This window comes from Protopterus annectens, chromosome 3.part0 (assembly GCF_019279795.1).
Source record: "Protopterus annectens isolate FY-2018-M chromosome 3.part0, PAN1.0, whole genome shotgun sequence".
Classification (NCBI taxonomy): Eukaryota; Metazoa; Chordata; order Ceratodontiformes; family Protopteridae; genus Protopterus; species Protopterus annectens.
The window spans coordinates 1,123,543,468-1,123,564,654 of NC_056731.1; the positions used below are offsets into that span (position 1 = coordinate 1,123,543,468).

The following is a 21,187-nucleotide window of genomic DNA, read 5'->3' on the forward strand; positions in this document are numbered from 1 at the left end:
CCAAAAGGGAAGGCTAAATATATTATGCCAATAAACATACATGCAGCCAGTAAAGAAACATTTCCTTCATCTACAAGCAAATATACCACATAGGTTGTATAGAATAGAGAAGTACAGATAAACCCCAGCAAAAGAAAGGGGGACGGTGGGAGGGTAACCTGGACTGCAACAGTGAATACACTCGAACATCTACATTTATGGTAGGTACACAACTGTACTATGTTCATTGTGTTTCACTGTTGCAGTCATTACTCTTGGGTTGAATCCCAAAGCTGAAGATGGGTGGCTGGGCTAAATAGGATTAGGAGAGGCTAGGAGGCCCTGCAGAACTGCAGTGGCAAAGCCTGCTCTGGATTTAGAGTAAAGAGGTAAGTGGTAGTGCTTTGTAAAAGTGTGCACTGAACTCCAAGTTGCAGCCTCTAAGATGTCTTTAGTTGGTACTCCTCTGAGGAAGGCTGCTGAAGTGGCTGCTGCTCTGGTAGAATGAGGCCTAATGCCCTTAGGCACTGATTTGCCATGCTGAGAATAGCAGAAATGGATGCAATGGCCTATCCATTTAGAAATAGTCTGTTTTGAGATAGCCTTTCCTTGTGATCCTGCAGCATATGACACTAAAAGTTGCTCAGCCTTTCTGAAAGCTTTAGTTCTGTCCAAGTAGAAGTGTAGCTGCCTGTGTATGTCCAAAGAATGCAGAATTTTCTCACCCTTGTTCTGTGGATTTGGATAAAAGGTAGGCAAGTGAATGGTTTGGTTGAGGGCCACACTGGACACCACCTTAGGCATAAATGTTGGGTTTGTCCTCAGAGAAACCCTGTCTGGATGAAAAATGATAAAAAGTTCCACAGCCATGAGTGCTTGTAACTCTGAGACTCGTCTTGCAGAGATTATTGCTAGGAGCAGAGCTGTTTTCCAGGATAAGAATTTTATATCCGCTGTTGAGGCTGGCTCAAAAGGAGGCAGTGTGAGTTTTTCCAAGACATAATTGAGGTCCCATGCCGGAATTGGTGCTCTCCTTGGAGGCCTGATGTTTTTGGCCCCTCTGAGGTACTGCCTTATTAAAGGATGAGGAAAAGATAGGTGGTTCCGTATTGTAATGGGCAGGAATGGCAGAGGCATGAATCTTAATTGATGAAAAAGAAAGGCCTTTGTCCAGCATCTCAGTTAGGTATTGTAAAATCTGAGGGATATTTGGTACATATGTGTCAATGCCCTGTTCCTGGTTCCAAGCACAGAATCTCTTCCATTTTTCTGCATAAGATTTTCTGGTACTGGGCCTCCTGGCCTCCAAGATAACATCCCTTACAGCTTTTGAAAGAGAAGTGTTCTGAATGGCTACATTATCCGCCATGCTGCCAGATTTAAGGTCCTGAGTTGGCTGTGCAGGATCTGATTGTTTTGTTGGGTCAGCAAATGAGAAGTTTGAGGCAATATCCATGCTGGACCTTGAGAAAAGCTCTTTATGATTGGGTACCAGTGCTGGCGTGGCCAGTCTGGTGCAATCAGTATCATTTTTGGCTTCTCTTGTCTGACCTTTAGGAGTACCCTGGGAAGGAGAGGCAGTGGAGGAAAGGCATATACTGTTAGTTTTTTCCAGCTGAAGGATAGGGCGTCCACTCTCCATGCTTGTTTGTGATAAATCCTTGTGCAAAATCTCTGTAATTGGCAGTTGTGAGGGGAAGCAAATAGATCTATGTCTGGGCATCCCCATTTCCTTGTTATCATGCTGAAGTCTTGTGGATCCAGTTTCCACTCTTGGGGATCCATGAGGTTTCTGCTTAGTTCGTCTGCCAGAGTATTTGTTTTTCCTGGCAGGAATTGTGCTTGCAGGTGAACTTGATAAGGCAATGCTGTGTCCCATAAGGTCATTGCTTGTCTGCAGAGGGGGTAGGAATGTGTACCTCCCTGCTTGTTTATGTACCACATGACCGTAATATTGTCTGTCTTTATCAGTAGCTGTCCTGGATGAAGTAGAACCTTGAAAGCTGTCAGGGCATTCTGAACAGCTAGCATCTCTTTTTGATTGATGTGAAGATGCATCTGGCTTGCAGGCCATGTGCCCTGAATACATTTTCCTGCTATATGGGCCCCCCAGGCATAATCTGATGCATCCGTTGTTAGTGTCTGTTTGGCTGTGGGTAAAGTGAATGGCAGACCCTTCTTGTGGTGACAGGCCTCTGCCTACCATCGAAACTCCTGTTGCAGGCAGGGAATGAGGGTAATTACTGTCTCCAGACTATAGCAATGCTGAGTCCAAACACTTTTTAGATACCATTGTAGTTTCCTCATATGCAGTCTGGCATATGGAATTAGTAGAATGCAGGATGCCATGAAACTCAAGGCCTGCAGGATTTTCCTTGCAGATAACTGGGTCTTTGTTGCCAATTTTTTGAAGTAAGAAGTCAGTTGCTTTTGTTTGTCTGGCATGAGATAAGCCATCTGGGCAGTTGTATTTAAGCTTGCACCCAGGAATATTATCTCTTGAGAGGGTACTAGTTTTGATTTCTTTTCGTTTACTGTGTACCCTAGGCAAATTAGTAATCTTTTTACAAATGCCAGATGCTTTAGAAGAATGTCTTTGTTCTCTGCTTTAATAAGGCAGTCGTCCAAGTAGGGATATATTTGAATTCCTCTTTGTCTTCAAAATGCAATTACTGGTGCCAGGCATTTTGTGAAGACCCTGGGCGCAGTAGATAAGCCAAAGGGCAGTGCAGAGAATTGGTAGTGCATTGAGCCAGCTATGAATCTGAGGTATCTTCTGCAAGATTGTCTGATTGGGACATGCAGGTGTGCCTCTTTTAGGTCCAAAGTTACGAGCCAAGCCTTCTTGCCCAGCATGGGCAGTAGTTGCTGTAGAGTCAACATCTTGAATTTCGGAACCTCCAGAAACGTGTTTAGTATAGACAGATCCAGTACTGGTCTCCATGTTTTGTCCTTTCTTGGCACTAAGAAAAGTCTGGAGTAAAATCCTTGCCCCTGCTCTTGTTGTGGTACTTGTTGAATGGCCCTCATGACCATGAGGGCTGTAATTTGCTTTTGCACCTCTGCCCATTGATTGTGTGGCAGGTCTGGCATACCTTTTGCCCTTGGTAGGGTGTGAAAATGGAACATGTAGCCTTGGGACACTATGTTCAGGACCCATTTGTCTTGGGTAACCATTTGCCAATTTGATGAGAAAAGTGCTAGTTTTCCCCCTAAGGGGGCTGTCAAAAGAAAAGTGCTTGGATCTGGCAGAGGAACGTCATTGGGACTGTTTCCTGTAAGGTTGTGATTTGTCTTCTCCACTTTTGGAGGTAGGAGCACCCCATTGTTTAGATCTGTATGAGCCTTGGGGCTGAGATCTGCCTCTGGGACGTCTGTATCTGCCTCTTTGTGGTCTGTCTGACACTGGAAAGGACCAATTTTTAGAAGGCCATTTCCTGCTAAATCTGGGTGGCTGTACCTGTAAGAAATCCTAAACTGTCTGCATGGATTTTGCTTTATCCTCCATTTTCTTCAACATCTCTTCTGCTTTAGCACCAAACAAAGTATCATGCTGTAATGGGGCATCTAATAATTTTGCTTTAACATGATCAGGCAGATTCTGTTCCTTTAACCAAGCATGCCTTCTAATAACAGAACCTGTAACAGCGGCCCTGCAAGAGGCCTCCAGTGAACCATAACCACATTGCAAAGTATGCTTTCCCACTTGTTCAGCTGCATGCAATAAATCCTGCATTTCTTTGTTCTCTGAACATTCAGTATTTGTCAACATTTTCTGTTTAAGCAGTGACATTAAGTATTGCTGCTATTTAAGCATATGAAACTGACAATTTAAAGCCCTTGCAGCCAAGGTGGCAGAAGTGTAAACTTTTTTTCCCCCATCTGTCCAGTCACCTAGAATCCCTATCAGAGGGGACAGGGTTTTTTGCAGTGGAAGCTTTGACCCCTTTGGGACCCTGAGAAATAGTTTCTGGGTCAGCAGTGGGGTTTTTATATAGGAATTTATGAGAATCCGGGACCCTGTAGTATCTGTCTGGCTTAGCAGGTGCAGGGGGTAAAGAATGAGGGGACAGGCCGGACTCTGAAAATACATCATCTACAATGTCTAGAACAGGTGGAATAGCAAGAGGCCTGTGCTGAGGAAGTAGCAGAAAGTATCTGAGCCTTTTCTTAGATACAGAGTAATCTTGGCTCTCCCAGTGGAAATGCTCCCTCATGGTATGCAGGGTTTCCCCAAAAGAATAATCCTCAGGAGGAGAGGCTGAAGGAATGGATTCGTCAGCATCAGAGTCCTCATAGGGAGGCATAGAATAATCCTGTTCAGAAGAGGAACCAGAAGAAATAGAAACCTGATCAGAAAAATCATATTCTGTCTCTTGCCTAGGCCTCATATCAGGAGGGGGATGGGAACCCCTGATCAAAGTAATTAGGTCTTCGGCCATTTTAAGCATCTGTTTTTTAGGCATGGAAGTCTGGGTAGGAGAATGCTGTACTTGTTTCTTTGTCTTTAGAGCTGTTTTAGTCTTTGTCTTTGAAGCAGAAGATGGTTTAACATATAGCTGTGTAGGTCTGAAGACACCCTCAGAAGCCGATGCCTGCTCAGCGGATCCAGACCCATCTGAGGGAATGATTTCTGAGTGTCCAATACCTTGAGTATCCAGAGGCCCAGTCATCTCCATGTGGGAGTCGGAAGTGGCCTGTGGCTCTGAGGTAGCGGGCACCAGGGGCTGTGAAAGCTCCTCACTGAGAACCGGCGACTGGCCTAACGGAGGCCTCGTCGTCGGTTTTGGACCTCGGATGCCTATCCTTTTCCTTATCCTTACATTTTTTGTAAACTCCGGTCGTCGGCTGTTCTGATGGCATTATATAATTAAATCTTCGGCCAAGGTAATGAAATGCAAAATCGAACCGAGGCTTAATAGTGCGTTGGTTAAATCTAGCACAAAACCGACAACTAGCAACGTTGTGATCAGGGCCTAGGCAAGGAATACAGTAAGCGTGAAAATCCTTATGAGGTATTTGCTTCCCACAAGAAATACAATTGTTAACTTTTTCTGACATCGGTCTGGAGCAAGAAAAAAGTTTCCCCAATGGGGTACTTAGCTTTAATGAAGACTTCGGTTCTGAAATTCGGATTTGAAAATCTCAGGAGTCGGCCGACCGGCACTTACGAACTGCCTTTGCTTCGGGCACCGCGCGGCAAGAAAGACTGAAGAAAATGGCATCGGCTGCATCTTTTATACCCCTGGCTCCCTGACGTCAGGGAAGAGGTGACAGCAACCGACGCCGGACCAGGACTTTGGAATTCAGGCCGACTGCGGGTAGCCTGCCAGCAGGATAACCCAAGATTAATGACTGCAACAGTGAAACGCAATGAACATCAGCATTAGTAACTCATCCTTAGTACTTTTGTCTAAAATGTATAGGTTTGCTTCACTGTCTCTAAGATGGGATCACTCCTACATTGGTGTGAATGAAGCAGGACGCTGACAGGACCAGCAAGAGCTCTCGTACTGGTACATACCCTTGTACACAAACTGCTCTTGTCAGAGCCTCACCATCTCATTCTTGTACATATCCTCAAAGTGACCCCAAATATCCATTCCTCTCTTCATAAAAGACAACCTTGGTACACTACCACAGCTGTGGAAACAGCCTTCTCCTTTATGGCATCTTCTAGGTGGACTTCATTACCCTCTAACTTTCATAACATTTTTTTCTTTTACCATTACAGAGCTATACTGAACAAACAGCACATGAACAGTCAAAATGAATAGGCAGTCAAAAAACATAGCTTTTAGCAGTGCTTATCTGAAGCAATGCCATACAACTGCATTATTAAAAAATAACTGTGAAGGTTAATGAGGTAAAAAAAAAAAAAACAAGGGATACTAGTTCTGCAACCTCACGTTTAAATTATAATTTGACCAGTCACTCAAACTATTTATAAATTACAGAAAACAGAGACTGAATTATTCATAGCTGATTTCCATTGATGGGATAAAGATACAATAAACAAAGCTATAGCAGTTTATTATAGTCACTGCAGTGTGTTTCTCTAAAACATGATCTTTACATAATTACTCTTGATTATTTATACCTGTCCAGTCTAATCTGTACACTCAAACAATCTTGTTTAACATTACTAACTAGGTTCTTGAACTGGTTCAAACACCACCCCCAAGAACATAACTGTGCAAACAGGAAGAGTATTGTCTTACCTCAAACTACAGCATCACAAAATCTTGTTTTAAGACTTATAGAGGGACTGGCTGACTATAGGAGTTATTGCTTTCCTTACCAGATGATATCCTTGGAGCCAGACCTCAAGCTGCAATGCCTGCAAGGACTCTGAAATTTCATTTTGGACTTAAAAGCCATAAACAGTAAGGGTGCAGTATATCTTTAGCGCAAAGACAATAATTGCTGTTTTAGATGGCAGAACTTCTTTTTTACCATTTCCCATCTTTTGGTGTATTTTATTTTCAATTTGTTGTAGAAACGTTATTTACTCGGAAGAGAAATGTTTTAAATTACTTATTTCAAGTAAAAAAAGAAATGATTAAAAGTACTTAATTCCAGTGCATAATGTTATTATTCAACATGCAAATGACTGCGGCTGCTGTTTTACTTATTATCTTAATGGTTTATGTAGCCTATCTGTGTACCATACTTGGAAGAAAAGTACTGTTTTACAGTTCAAAATATAAAGGTGGTTTTATTTTAATGGCATATACAAAAATATGCATGTTTTAGTTCTGACTAACTGGGGCAGCATATTGTAATGCTTGGAAGGAGGTAGTAGGTGATGGAGAGTCACCATTGACCCCCAGTTTCAAAAATATTATGTGAGTGCGTGTAAGGTTGCACTCCAAAGCAGCAAACACAGTGTGAGGTGGGTGACATCCTGGGCAGTGAGTGGTTATCATCTGTAGCAGTGCAGTATGATCTTTTCTGGATGGCAGGTGCTGGTTATTACACAAGCAGTGTATCATATGTAGCCTATCCTGGGAGTCGTACTCATAATGCTGGTGCAGTTACATTCAAATATTGACAGCAATGGAACAGGAGATAAAACCTGTAGCCCATCCATTATAATAGCAATACACAAAGATTTTGTTATGCAGTTCTATTCCTAATACTCATACAATTACTCTGATTATATTGATGGAAACAATATACAATACTTAAATAAGTACAAACAGTTAACCTCATTTGGTGGAACAAATTATGCAGGAGGTAATCTTGATTATGATAAATCCTTTGATATAAGTGAAAGCAATACTAGATCTGCAACTTGTTATAAGTGAAACAGTAGTTATTTTAAACTGGATCGTTAAGGCAGCTACATTTCTGCTTTTTTCCAGAGGCAGTTTTAAGTGGTGTCCAGAATACAAATGCATGCTTCATAAATAAAAGTATGTTTGTCTTGTTTGTCTTTTTGGCTTTTCCCGGTTAGGGGTCGCCACAGTGGAACTCCGGTCCACTAATGATTAGCACTAGATTTTTATAGTGCCGAGTTGCCAGCCCGACACCCAACCTTCAGCGAAGGCATGCCCATTCACGCATGTCTTTCAGAGGCCACTCGACAGCAGGGAGGACATGTAAACTCCACACAGAAGGCACTCCAGCCATGAATTGAACAGGAGAACCTCTTGCTGTGAGGCAACAATGTATATGATATCAAAATCCACTGTTTTATTATGGCTGTGCAGAGCATTTCTCTCATGCCACCAGTATAAACTGGCCCTACCCAAAACCTAGTTAACAAAATATATAAAGGTAAATAAATAAATAAAAATAAATACTTTACTAGAAGCACAGCTGGCTGAAAGAGTACCCAGTGCTGGTCCCACAAACAAACAAAAAAAAAAGGACTTCTATAAAACTTGCAGGATAGTTCCTCCAGACATGAGGACAGTACCCAATCCACCCTCCCCATGGCCAACCTAGCTGTTCAAGAAGTAAAGAGCAAAAAAAAAAAATAGTTTGTTCCTTCTACTGGCACACCATCCAGGTGTAATCCAAAGGTAAAATAACACACTAATAAACTGTAACTAACAAAATGCATAGAAATGAGCAAACCGAAACACTTTAATCAAGAAACCATTAAGCGCTTTCGTCTACATACGATTTTTTCAAACTGACATACATTTCTTTGACACAGCTTTTAAAACACAGAAAAAGTCACATGACCACCTGGCCAGATGCATGACACTCCTCCCAACCACCCCACCCCCAGCCATTCAGGTCCATTTCATGTGCCCTGCCCCTCATTCCTCACAGTTTAGTTTAAAAAATCCTTTTCATTTTTAAACTGTAGCAAGCTGCTTGCTATAAATGCACAGAGTGCTACATAGCTCATATTTTAGTTTTAAAAATATTTTCTTTCACTTTATGTAGCAGTTGCTACAGTCTAGACAACATACAGAGTGCTACAGCACTCAGATTTGACTACAAAAGCAATACTGGCTTTTAAAAGCCAGTACTGCAGTAAAGAGTAATCGGGATGATGGACCCCCCCCCCCCATCAGGCCCCCTTAACACTTTGTGCCAAGGGTAGCTGCTGCTCTCACCCTGCCCTTGCTATGGTACAGTAGACTCCCCCTTATCTGGTCTCACTGGGACTGGACCTTAGGCTGGATAAATGAATGGCTGGTTAATCAGAAAAAGCATACAAAATAGTATTTATAGGTTATAAATCAGCTACAGTAACAGGATTTGTATTAGTATGCATTTTTCTAATGAATATGAAGTACAAAACTCAAATGTCTGTCATTACGTGGCCCAAAGGAGGTGGAGGTGTTCTTCTTCTCTGTTGTCTTTTGCTAGGGCTATAGCAGAAATCTGATGGCTGGTTAAAGAAGAGGCTGGTTAAAAAAGGACAGATAAGAGGGAGTCTACTGTATTGTAGTTTACTACAGCATAGGCTTGCCAGTATTTGAGTACATAAAATGGTATAAGGTGTCACATGAAAATACCATAAATTATAATCACATACCACAGTGTACACCTGTCTTAAAGACTACTGAATAGAGAAGGGCAGGTAGTTTAGCTCTACAGTTCTTGGAAAAGAGATGCAATAATATTAAAACTTTAAAGTAGACTTCTTACCTCACCATTCTCCAGGGGTACAATACGAGAATATTCTGTAGTACAAATGACATCATCATCTCTTATAATACGTGCCTCGGGCCTCTTTCGGAATACTTCTAAGCAATCTCTTTTCAAATCTAGGGTATAAAATTGATATAATACATAATATGTGGAAGTTAAGAAACAGTAAGCAGCTTCTGAAACAAATCTTCTGTCAAAGCAAACTATTTTGAGAATAGACAAAATATCAACGAGAGCTTGGAAAAAACAACTGCTGGTGCATATCTGCTTGAATACAACAGCACTTTATTCTGGAGCAATGGAGAATCACTGTGCTGCTTATTTAATGCTTATGTTAAGCTGCCGTGAATCCCAAGCTAGACATACAAGTGATACAAAATTAAGTTTGTATACTGGAGAGTTCCGCTGTGGCAACCCCTAACCGGGAAAAGCCGAAAGACAACAATATACTGGAGATCCTCCAAGACTTGTATTGGAGATAACCTGCTGGTCAGGGCTGCTGGGACCATTTCAAAATATTTTGTGGGACCATATAATTCTGTTAATAATCATAATCTAAATTATAATTAGAAAGACTATCAGACCTAAAAATAACTGTCACGTCTACTCTTTCCCACAGCAACTTGCACAACAACTACATGCCCATATCTAAAAACTAACAAAGCACACATCCTGATCTAAAAACTAACAAAGCACACATCCAGATCTAAAAACTAGCAAAGCACACATCCAGATCTAAAAACTAACAAAGCACACATTCAGATCTAAAAACTAACAACCACTCCCTCCCAGACCTCAGTATCATTAACAACCCCTCACTAGTCCTTGAAATAACTAACTATACTCTGTCTTTCAGTGACCACTGCCCCATTAGTTTTGTATTACATTTCCTGAATCAAAAGATCCCACTAAAACTGATTCTTTTTAGAACCAAATCAGACTCCAATAAGAAAAAAAAAAACCTCAAATCTATCCTCAGCACTCAAGACTGGTCCAACTTTCTAAATGCAAATGAAGCCAACCCAGAACTAAAATTATTTTCCAGCAGTGTAGGAGACCTGCAAGACACCAGCTTCTCAGTAATTATTAGACCTTACTAAATCAAAACAATGACTAGGTAACTAATGCGCTGAAATCTTTACCAAACATCAGGGATGGAACATAGCATTCTTTGGAAAGCCATCCCAAATACAAACACAATAAAAAACCTTGTCCATCTCTGAAACCTCTCAAAGCAAACCAATAGGAGGCAAAAACTACTAATGAAATCAACACAAAACTCCCTAATCAACACATCCAAAGAGTTCTGGAAAGAGGTAAACAAACATACTCCACCTCAGACTTCCTATCAAATTTCAGCAACCAACCCACAACCCAGCCCACCACAGAAGGCACATTTCCAACTCCAGAACTTCTTCCCTACATTCCACAATTTTACTTAAAGCATATTAAAATAAAAGTCATAGTGCCAGTTCTTGAAAACCTAAAATGTGACAGTCCTCCACGATCAGATGCCATCCACTCCCGGTTCATCTACTACTGCAGTATTACATTACAACTCCCATCCAGAATATATTTAATCTATGCCTATAAACCATGCACCATGTCAGACATGGAAACTTACTTTAATAACCTCAATTCCAAAACACAATAGCTGCACTACTGCCCAATCTCTAATCTTCCCACCCTGGCAAAAGTCCTTGAAAAAATTATTCACAGCCAATTAACACAATATTTATCAAATAATAACCTCCTCTCAAACAAGCAGCATTGGTTTTGGTCTTAAAAGAGCACCTCAGCAGCCCTATGGACCCTAACTGATGATATCCTACTAGGGAAAGTCAAAGGACAGCTCACAAGTGCCATCTTTATCAGTCTGATGAAGGAATTTGATCAAGGCTGGGCACTGGGCTGGCAACTTGGCACCGTAAAAATCTACTGCCAATCATTATCGGACCGGAGTTCCACTGTGGCAACCCCTAACTGGGAAAAGCCGAAAGGCATTACTTTACATCACAATATACTTCTACACTTCTTACTTTATATAGGCATTAGCCCAGATGCTTTACCTTGATTTCAAAGTTGTCTGTCTAATCAACACTCCTATGTTAAAATCTTCTCTTTCTCTCTCTCTCTGTCCACAAGCCAGTCTGAAGCAATGTGTTCCAAAAGGATCCATTCTTGCCTGACTCCTTCCCTCCATATCTATTAACAAACTTAAACTGGATCTCAAAAGAGCAGGAAATAGTTGATTTCAGTTGCACTTGCAGTCACCTAGGGGTTTATGCAGTTTAATTAACACTTCATTCAATGTTAGAGAATGGGTGAACTGTACAGCAGCACCCTGACTGGAGAACAAACTTTCTCTAGCAGGGTATTAATGTACAAGTAATGTCCGCTGAAAAACGAGTCCACTGCTTCACAGAAGCATATCAAGTTGCCACGGAGCTCAGACAGGAAAAAACTAAAGGCCGCCATTATTTTAAGCTCACTAAGCAGAGCTTTGCTGTTTAGCGAGTGTAAAATGTAAAAAAAAAAGAAAATTAAAAGAAAAAGTGTGTGTTTACTTCTGCGTGTAAGTGTATGCATGCATGTGAGTGAAAGCGAGATCAATCAGTTATTTTGTACTCGCTAAGCAGTGCTTTTACTGTTTAGCAAGTGTAAAACTAAATATAACAGAAATAAGTGTGTGTGTGTGTGTGTGTGTGTGTGTGTGTGTGTGTGTGTGTGTGTGTGTGTATGTGTGTGTGTGTGAGTGTATGTGTGTGTGTGTGTGTGTGTGTGTGTGTGTGTGTGTGTGTGTGTGTGTGTGTGTGTGTGTGTGTGTGTGTGAGTGTATGTGTGTGTGTGTGTGTGTGAGTGTATGTGTGTGTGTGTGTGTGTGTGTGTGTGTGTGTGTGTGTGTGTGTGTGTATGTGTGTGTGTGTGAGTGTGTGTGTGTGTGTGAGTGTATGTGTGTGTGTGTGTGTGTGTGTGTGTGTGTGTGTGTGTGTGTGTGTGTGTGTGTGTGTGTGTGTGTGTGTGTGTGTGTGTGTGTGTGTGTGTGTGTGTGTGTGTGTGTGTGTATGTGTGAGTGTGTATGTTTCTGTTTATGTGTGTTTATCTTTCTGTCTATGTATGTAAATGCATGCTTGCGTGCATAAAAGCAAGTTGCGTGTGAGTGAGATATATATATATATATATACTTGCACCCAGTTGGAATTTCCCTGTCTCTAAATGCAGTAAATAAATAAATAATTACAGAAACTTGGTTTTAAAGTCCAGAAAACACTCCCTTTATACCAAGTATTTGTGTCTGCCATGACTTTTAGTCCAATGACAGCTATAGTGGAATATCCATGTTTTTGCAGCTCACATTATCTAAATGCAGATCCCTAGAAACCCTAAAACATGAACCAACTGAGAACCAATTCACATTAAATAGGAGCAACCCCCAGATCATAGGATGTTACAAAAACCCTCTATGCTCCTATAAAGCCATGTTTTGTTCTAAATACACTGGCTGATCTTCAGATAAAGAGGAATTCCATTATCCTGCGCAACTTTACCTATGCAATGACAAACCTGGATATCTACACTTCAATTGTAGGTTACATCTCAGAAATAAACTCACTGGACCAAATTGTCAAGAAGTCCAGTAGAGGAAAAATTATTCTTGACCTGATCTTTATAAATATGACAAAGATATGCACTAAACCTATAGTATTTCCTTCTCTAGTTAAGTCTGATCAAAAACTTGTAACCTTTTCCTTCAAAATTCCAAAACCATTTGGTGCAAATATCACAATATTCAAAGACTTCAAATGTACTAACCTTGACACAGCATACAGTTATGCAATAACATGGCAAATGGCTAAAAACCCACATTACTGACTCTGAGATTGCACCCCCTGGCTTTCAAGCACTCAGATGTGACCACCAAAACAAAAAAGGTGGAGGAGTAGCCTTAATCTATAATAGCATACTGAACCTCTGTCCTTTCCAGAATCCCATTCCTCAGTTCAACAATGCTAAACTAGTCATAGGAATTCTCAAAATGAATAACTATAAAAGCATTTGTGTTATGGCCATCTATACCGCCCCCCCCCGGGGGGGGCCTTTATCTTACCCCTCCACAAAGGAGACAAAATAATAGCATCTCTAACTTCCGACCAATAGCCATTATTTCCCCAATTTCAAAAATCCTTGAAAAATGCATCCACCAGCAACTCATGCCCTACCTGATCAATAATCAATTCCTCATCCCTATACAACACGGCTTCCATTCTGGCCACAGTACAATAACTGCTCTCCTCTCTTTCTTAGACATAGTCAACCATGCCCGAGACTCTGGAAATATTGTCTCCACTGTCCTTCTCGATCTTTCCAAGGCATTTGACATTGTCTCTCATACCCATCTTCTGAATCACCTTTCTAACCTCAATCTCTCCCAAGAATCCCTTACATGGTTCAATAGTTATCTCTCTGATAGATCCCACGCTGTAAAATGGCAAACTGGTACCTCAACCTTCCTTCTTACCCCAACCGCGGTCTATACTCGAACTAATGCTCTTTAATATATTCATCAATAGTTTTCACGCTGCAATTCCAAACACTCAAATAGTGCAATATGCAGACGACTCCACTTTAGTCTGCTCTGCTCATAGCCTTCCCAAGCTCCAGGCAATAACCCAATTGGCCTTCACAACTACAGAGAACTGGATGCTTCAAAACCATCGCTCCCTTAATGCCAATAAATGCAAATCCTTTTTTTCTCCCCCTCAAAAGCCCTCTCTCTCAGAAAACAATCCTTCAATATCATCAGCCATACCAACTCCTCTATAGAAGTTGTTCCTTTTGCTAAACTTCTTGGGGTTACCATTGATGAACACCTGAAGTTCGATACACATGTCCAACGAAATATTAAGAAAACTCATCAGAGACTTGGTATGCTATACAGAAATTCTTACTTTCTCTCCCCTTCTACTAGGCAAACTCTTGCCACTACCTACATACTACCATCACTACTGTACGGTGCTCCACTACTAACAAACCTCTCTTCCACCATCTCTGCAAAACTAGAAATCTGTTACAACAAAATCTGTAAATTCTCCACTAACTCTAACCATTCCTCCCATCATTGTACCTCTATCCAAATGCTTAACTGGCTAGAGCTTCCCAACTACCTTGACTACCTCCAACTCACTACAGCCCACAAATTAATCTTTAAACCTACTGCATGCCTTGCTCTAGCAAATATTTTACCATCTTACACACCTCACAGATCTTTGAGATCTGCCCAACAAAATCTACTTTCTGTATACAAACCAAAACGTCCCACTGGCCAGTTTCTACTATCCTTTTCCTTAGCCAAAAAATGGAACTCTCTCCCACCCTCGCTACAAATCTCTAAAAACTTTGAACACTTCATATCCCAGCTCCATTCCTACCTCTCCCATAATTGGACATGTAATTGCACCCTCCCTACCTAATCTTGCTAATGTCCCTATCCTGCTAATTCTCTCCTATACATGTACCTCTACACCTTGCTGTTTTTCCCTCTACAGCTTCCCCTTTCTCAATCTAACATACTATAACATCCAAACCTTGAATGTATATAATGTAAATACTGTACATAGTTTTGTAACTCTAGTCTCTCTCCCTATCTGGAAATGTTCTCTTTCCTTTCCACCTACATACTAAGTTCATGCTAAGAGATGCTGCTAACTAGCTACATTAATTATCTCTGACATGTGTGTACTCCACTTTTGCTACTAAACAACTGCCTCTCTCTACTTACACCAGATTCATTTTCTACTAAACAACTTCCTCCCTCTCTACTACTCCACGTCCTCTCTCTTCTCTCACCAGAACCTTGAATTTATATTTAGTAAACATTGCACTCTCTTCCTTTATTTCTTCCACATTCTACAAAACCTATACTTCAATCTTTCAAATATTCAGTCTTTGCTAATATTAACACAAGACTTACAATATCATAGTTTTTAATATTTTGTCAGCTTACTCCACTGCCTCAGTTCAACTGTATGCTCTGGAAATGACTCTCTAATCAACTACATATATGTCATGAAGAGTATTCATTTTTTTCAATTGTAATTTGCTATTTCTCAGTATATAATTCTACGTTTTTTTTAAATTATCATGTTTGATTTACTCGCATGTATTATGGAGCTTTTCTCCCCGGACCTCCACTGAAAATGGGCTCTTTGAGCCCCGTGGACAGACCTCCCCGGTTATCAAACTGTAAATAAATAAAAAAATAGTTATGCAAAGAAACTCTATGCTCATTGGGATTGATGCACTGAACTGGCAGTCCCAACCAGATCAAAACAAAATAGAAAGTTTAAAAGTAAAACAGCTTGGTGGCCCACATGTATAAAAATAAAAAATACAATAAAGGAAAAAATCTTAAACTATACAGAAAAAAACATCAAATCAAGTTTGACATTAAGAAGTTATCAAAGGACGTGAGAAACACCATCAGGAAAACAAAGGCATCTCATGAAATTAAAATAGCATCAGAATCTACAGACAATTACAAATCCCTTCTTTACTTATATTAAGAAACTGGGAAATAACAGCCAACAATGCTCAGAACCTATCCAAAATAACACTACCTAGACCCAGTAAATATTGTTAATATACTAGTTAACAAGTTCAATACGAATTTCACCCCCAAAACCACTATACAAAGTCCACATATTCAAAAGAATCTCACCCCCCCCCCCCCATCATAACCACAGAACACTAGCTAAAAGTGCTTTACAAAACAAAAGATACATCCCCATGGTATCTGAAGATATACCTGGTTGCCAGTTAAACATGCACTGATGGACCTGCTCCTACAGGTAATAAACCCTTTAACCTGACAATTCTTATCTACAAAGCCATGGAAAGTATCATAAGTAACTTATTAACTATTATATCAAAAGTCATATAAGACTTGACCCCCAGCATTTTGAATTTGGTAAAGGCAGTTCCTGTTTAATGAATCTATTGAACTTCTGTGAGAGGGTAAGACAAGCTGTGGATATAGTCATGCTTTCCATACACATACCTTGACTAGGATAAAGCATTTGACACCATACCAAGTGCTAACGTAATAAATAAACTGAATGAGCTCCAAACTGATCCCTACATAGTTAGGTGGATGACAAATTGCCTGTGGGATAGAACCCACATAGTGAAGGTGGCAGGTGCATCCTCAGCACACATGAAGATGATAAGTGGGATGTTCCTCAGGAGTTCAAGCTGGGACCAATACTTTCTAGCATCTATTGCACATATCTCCAAATTACAAATGGGGATCTAGCTGGCATAATGGTTAAGGTTTTCACCTCCCATGCACAAGGTACATGGTTTGATACTGACCCCCAGCCAATGCATGTTTGGAGTTTGCATGCTCTCCTTGTGTCTATGTGGAATTCTTCCCACTTCAGAAAAACACACTGAATATTTCCTTCTCAAACTCATCCAAGAATGGAACTATGGCCAGCAGCACAGACTCCAGTAGGTGCCCTTTAGGGGGAAGAGTTGTATAGTCCAACCACTATGGTCATCTACTGTGCTATGCAGTATCTTCAAGACAGGAAAACAAGGATCACAGACTTCACACTGTGGCAGGGCTAGCCACTCAATGGTGTAAAAATATGTCTCTAGGTGATTCGGTCACAGTGAATAAGCCAAATGGGCATGGGTACTTGCCAGTGATAAGTGGATTGAGGACTTGTCCTACTATGACCTACACCAGGGATCCATGTTAACAGTGACAGGGGTGTATGTGCCTCTATTGGTAGTATGTGCCAGCCATAAAGGCCAGCAGCCTTGTGTCAATAAGCTACTGGCCAGCCAGTGTCCAGTTGCCTAGCTTGGGTTACCTGGGATAGCTCTGTTGAGCAAATACTAGATGTAAAGCCAATCAACCTGCCAAGCATGAGCTACGAATAGCTACACTCAATGCAGGTTCACTGACAGGCTGGAACTTGGAAGTGGATGATATGATAATAAGGAGGAGGTTGGACATCCTATGAATACAGGAGACAAGAGGGCAGTGCAGAAAAGTCATGTGGTTTGTGATCCAGAGTCTACTACTCAGGAGGAGGACAGGATAAAAATGGTGTGGAAATTGTGGTGAGTGAGACACTTCAGAAAGTGGAGAGGGATGCCCCAGAATTAGTGACAGACTCATGGCAATCAGACTCCAGCCTAATGATAGGGCAGTATTCATAATCTCATCCTAAGCCCCACATTGGGGTTGTGATACTAAGAAAAAAGTGCATACTTTATCTAGTAGGAACAGCAGTTGCAGAACTTACTAGACAAAGTAGGACAACATGAATTGGTGTTGATAATGGGTGACTTGAATGCACATATTGGGACAGACAGAATAGGATATGAGTAATTACTAGATAAAGTAGGACAACATGAATTGGTGTTGATAATGGGTGACTTGAATGCACATATTGGGACAGACAGAGTAGGATATGAGTAATTACTAGATAAAGTAGGACAACATGAATTGGTGTTGAAAATGGGTGACCTGAATGCACATATCGGGACAGACAGAGCAGGATATGAGGACTGTCTGGGTGTGCAACAGGAATAAAGGAGGAGAAGCCATTTTAGACTTCTGTCTGACAAATGGATTGATAGTAGCCAACACATGATTCAGAAAGAGAGACAGTCACATGGTCACTTACTAGAGTGGCCAAAATGCAACTCAGGCAGGCTTCCTCCTAGTAAGGGAAGGGCTTTGGGGTAAAATCAGGGAGTGGAAAGTCATCCCCACTGAAACAGTCAGCCACAGCATAAATCACAGGTTGCCACAATCAGCTGCAGTGGTCAGCGAAGGATCTAAGGTTAACAGAGACCAAGCTGAAGACCTGAAAGTTGACTGGAGAGAAAGCACAACAGTTCAAGGAATTACTCAGAGTTCTAACACCTCAAGATAAAAAGGAAATAGGTGGAGTTGAAGAAGAATGGCAGTGTGTCAAAACAGCATGTGTGAGGACAACAGACAGATACACATCTGAGTCAGGTATGGAAATAAGGTACACAAGAAAAGGTGGTGGTGGAATGCAGAAATCCAGGAAGTTATCAAAGTAAGGTGTGCAGAGAAAGGTGGATGATAGAAAAGATGGACAAGGCTGGGAAGGATTACTGGCTGGCTGACAAAGAAGCTAAGAAAGGAGTTGCAATAGCAAACAACAAGGCATCAGAGGCATTACACCAGCTTCAGGAAAGTGACACAGTCGATGGCAAAGATAGAAAGATAAATAAGATAGTCGGACACCCTTCATAATGGATGCTAGCAACAACCTGCTTCCCGGTTCACAGGACATCAAAGACAGATCAAAGCAGTACTTCCAGCAGCTTTGGATGTAGAAACGTGACAGAAGCTGTACTGCCCCAGTCATAGACTATGATTAGAGAAGAGGAGGAGCCCACCACGGAAGAAGTAGGAACAGCAAGAAAGAAAATTAAGTCAGGGAAAGCAGCAGGCTCAGATGAAGTCCCAACACACATGATGACGATGTTGGGTGAGATAAGGGAGAATTGCTTCCTGAGGGTACTCATAGTATTATGGAGAGAGACATATCCCAGATGACTGGAAAATACACATACTAGTGCCAGTTTTCAAGAACAAAGGAGCATTCGCAAGTGTGGGCAGTACAGAGGTATCAAAGTCCTGTCACACTGAATGACAGTTTTGGTGAGGGTGACTGATACATATGCAGAGTAGCACAAAGAAAGATGAGATATGAGCAGTTTGGATTCAGATAAGGGTGCAGTACAACTGACCCAATGTTTGGAGTGAGACAGATTCTTGAGAAGAAGCTAGAAATGATGAAAACGTCCAACTGGGCATTCCTAGACTTGGATAAAGCATATAACAAGTCCCAAGAAAGCTGATTTGGGCCATCCTGCAGTGGTTCATGGTCCCAGACACATTGGTAAAGTTAGTGCAAGCTATGTACATGGACCCAATGACTCAAGTACAAACAGTGTGCAGTCTGACAGATGGTTCCTAGCTGGAGTGGGTATGCATCAGGGTTCAGCTCTGAGCCCACTGCTGCATATACCGGTGATGGATTACACTAACAAAATGGTCAGAGGGGACAGATCAACAAAGCTGCTGTATGCAGACGATGTGGCATTACAGGCAGACTCTGAGCAAGAACTTCAGCAAACAATGGGTGAATGGAATGCAAAACTGAAGGTGCATGGGATGAAACTGAGTACAGCTACGACAGTTGTAATGGCAACAAATGGGGGAAATCAGAAGAAGCTGAGAACGGAGATATAAGAGAAAATAGTGGAACAGTTTAAAATCTTCAAGTATATGGGGAGGATGTTTGAGGAGAAAATAAGTCTGAATGAGGAAGTCAAAGCTAAAATCAGATGGATTGCAGCCAACTGGCATAAAGTCAGATATAGTGTATGGCAAGAATGTCAAAGAAGCTAAAAGTAAGGTGTACAAAATTGTGGTTTGACCAGTACTACTGTATGGTACAGAAACTTCAGCGGTAAAGGCAAAACAACTGAGGAAGCTAGAGGTGATGGATATGAAATGTATAAATTGGATGGCAGGATACACATTGTGGGGCAGATGAAGAAATGAGGATATAAGAGGATAAGCCAAAGTAGCTCCAATTGCAGAAAAGGTAAATGAGAACAACTATGGTGGTTTGGGAACATGTACAGAAAAGCAGAAGACAATCCGGTGAAGAAAATTTGGGACAGATAGGAAGAAGGCAAGAAGAAACGAGGGTGTCAACAAAGAGGTGGATGCATTGTGTGAGAGAAGACCTGCAACAGTTAGGCATGAATGTCAAAGATGGTAGGACAGTGGCAATGAATAGACAGAGATGGCAATAGATGACATGACACCCCGACCCCATGTATAAAATGGGAAAAAGGGTTGAAGATGATGACCTCTGTATAATCAAGGCTGTAGATACTCCAAGCTTGGTGTCATCTTCAAGTCCCACTCTGATAAGCAGCAGCTTCAGCTTGAACTTATATAGGTCAGCAAATGGTACACAAAAATGGATTAAAACTAAATGCATGCTAAAAGTACAATATTGTTAAATTTGCAAAACAATCCCTCCTTCTGTCTTACAGTATAGACAGCATTCTGCTTCAAAATGAAAATGCTATGAGAGACCTTGGAACATGGGACCCCAGAGGTTCATAACTGAAATAAAAGACAAAAATTGCCAGGACAGGCTGTAATTATTGTCTCTGTATTCATTGTCCAATAGATTCCTTACGTGCAATCTGTGCCTTGCCTTTTAGACCATTAGGGATCTAGTAGTCCAAAGCCTCTTACATCTCCACAAATCAAACAGTTCCACTCACACTAGAACCAGGGGATCTAAACCTACTTCATCAAATAAACCAAACATGGTGGAGAAACAGATTCATCAAACAACACCTACCCCTTTTCTTGGAACAAATATCCACTCTAAATTTTAAAAAATGTAACGCACTTTTGTTCCCTCAAAAAGGAGTCAGACAACTGTATGGCTACCAACAAATTCACCCCAGGTATGAATGGCCTGCTGCTCCTGGGAAAAGGAGGTTAATGACTAAGAGTGGGTACTAGCAAGATGAAAATGTCTGCTGACCCGGTTATCTTGTATTTTGGATGATTCTATGTTTATATGAACTTTCTCACTTCCCACTCTTTCTCTGTGCTTAAGATGTGGCACGATACTCCTCCAATAAATCCCTCACAACTTTACAAAAGCAGCTTCAGTCAGACTTTACCTGTTTCACCGACTCACTAAAAATAAACTCAATTCATCCAAAAAAAAAAAAAACTGCTCTTCACAATGCACAACTCAATAAAAAAAAGTAAAGCTGCTTCCACACTACAAATCACTGGCACAACATCCTTATCAAAAAACAGTAACTCATTTAAGTATCTGTACTCTGGTTAGCCCCTTCTTATAGCACTTCCCTATACTTAGACGATACAAGAAAGAAAAATAAGCCTACTAAATTTCTGGGCTAACAAAATCTCCCTTTTCCTCTCAGAACCCTCCAGAATCACAAAAGGAAAAAGACATTTTAATATCCCAGTTAG

At 41.0% G+C, this 21,187-nt stretch overlaps 1 protein-coding gene across 3 annotated transcripts in view; it reads right to left on the reverse strand.

Moving 5' to 3' along the window:
- LAMA3 (laminin subunit alpha 3) overlaps nt 1–21,187 on the reverse strand; it is a 2,187,360-nt gene that overhangs the window by 1,571,143 nt on the left and 595,030 nt on the right. For all 3 annotated transcript variants that reach the window (XM_044065357.1, XM_044065355.1, XM_044065356.1), the window contains exon 4: nt 9,094–9,212. In XM_044065357.1, coding sequence (XP_043921292.1) covers nt 9,094–9,212 — 119 coding nt within the window. The remainder of the gene's footprint in view (nt 1–9,093; nt 9,213–21,187) is intronic.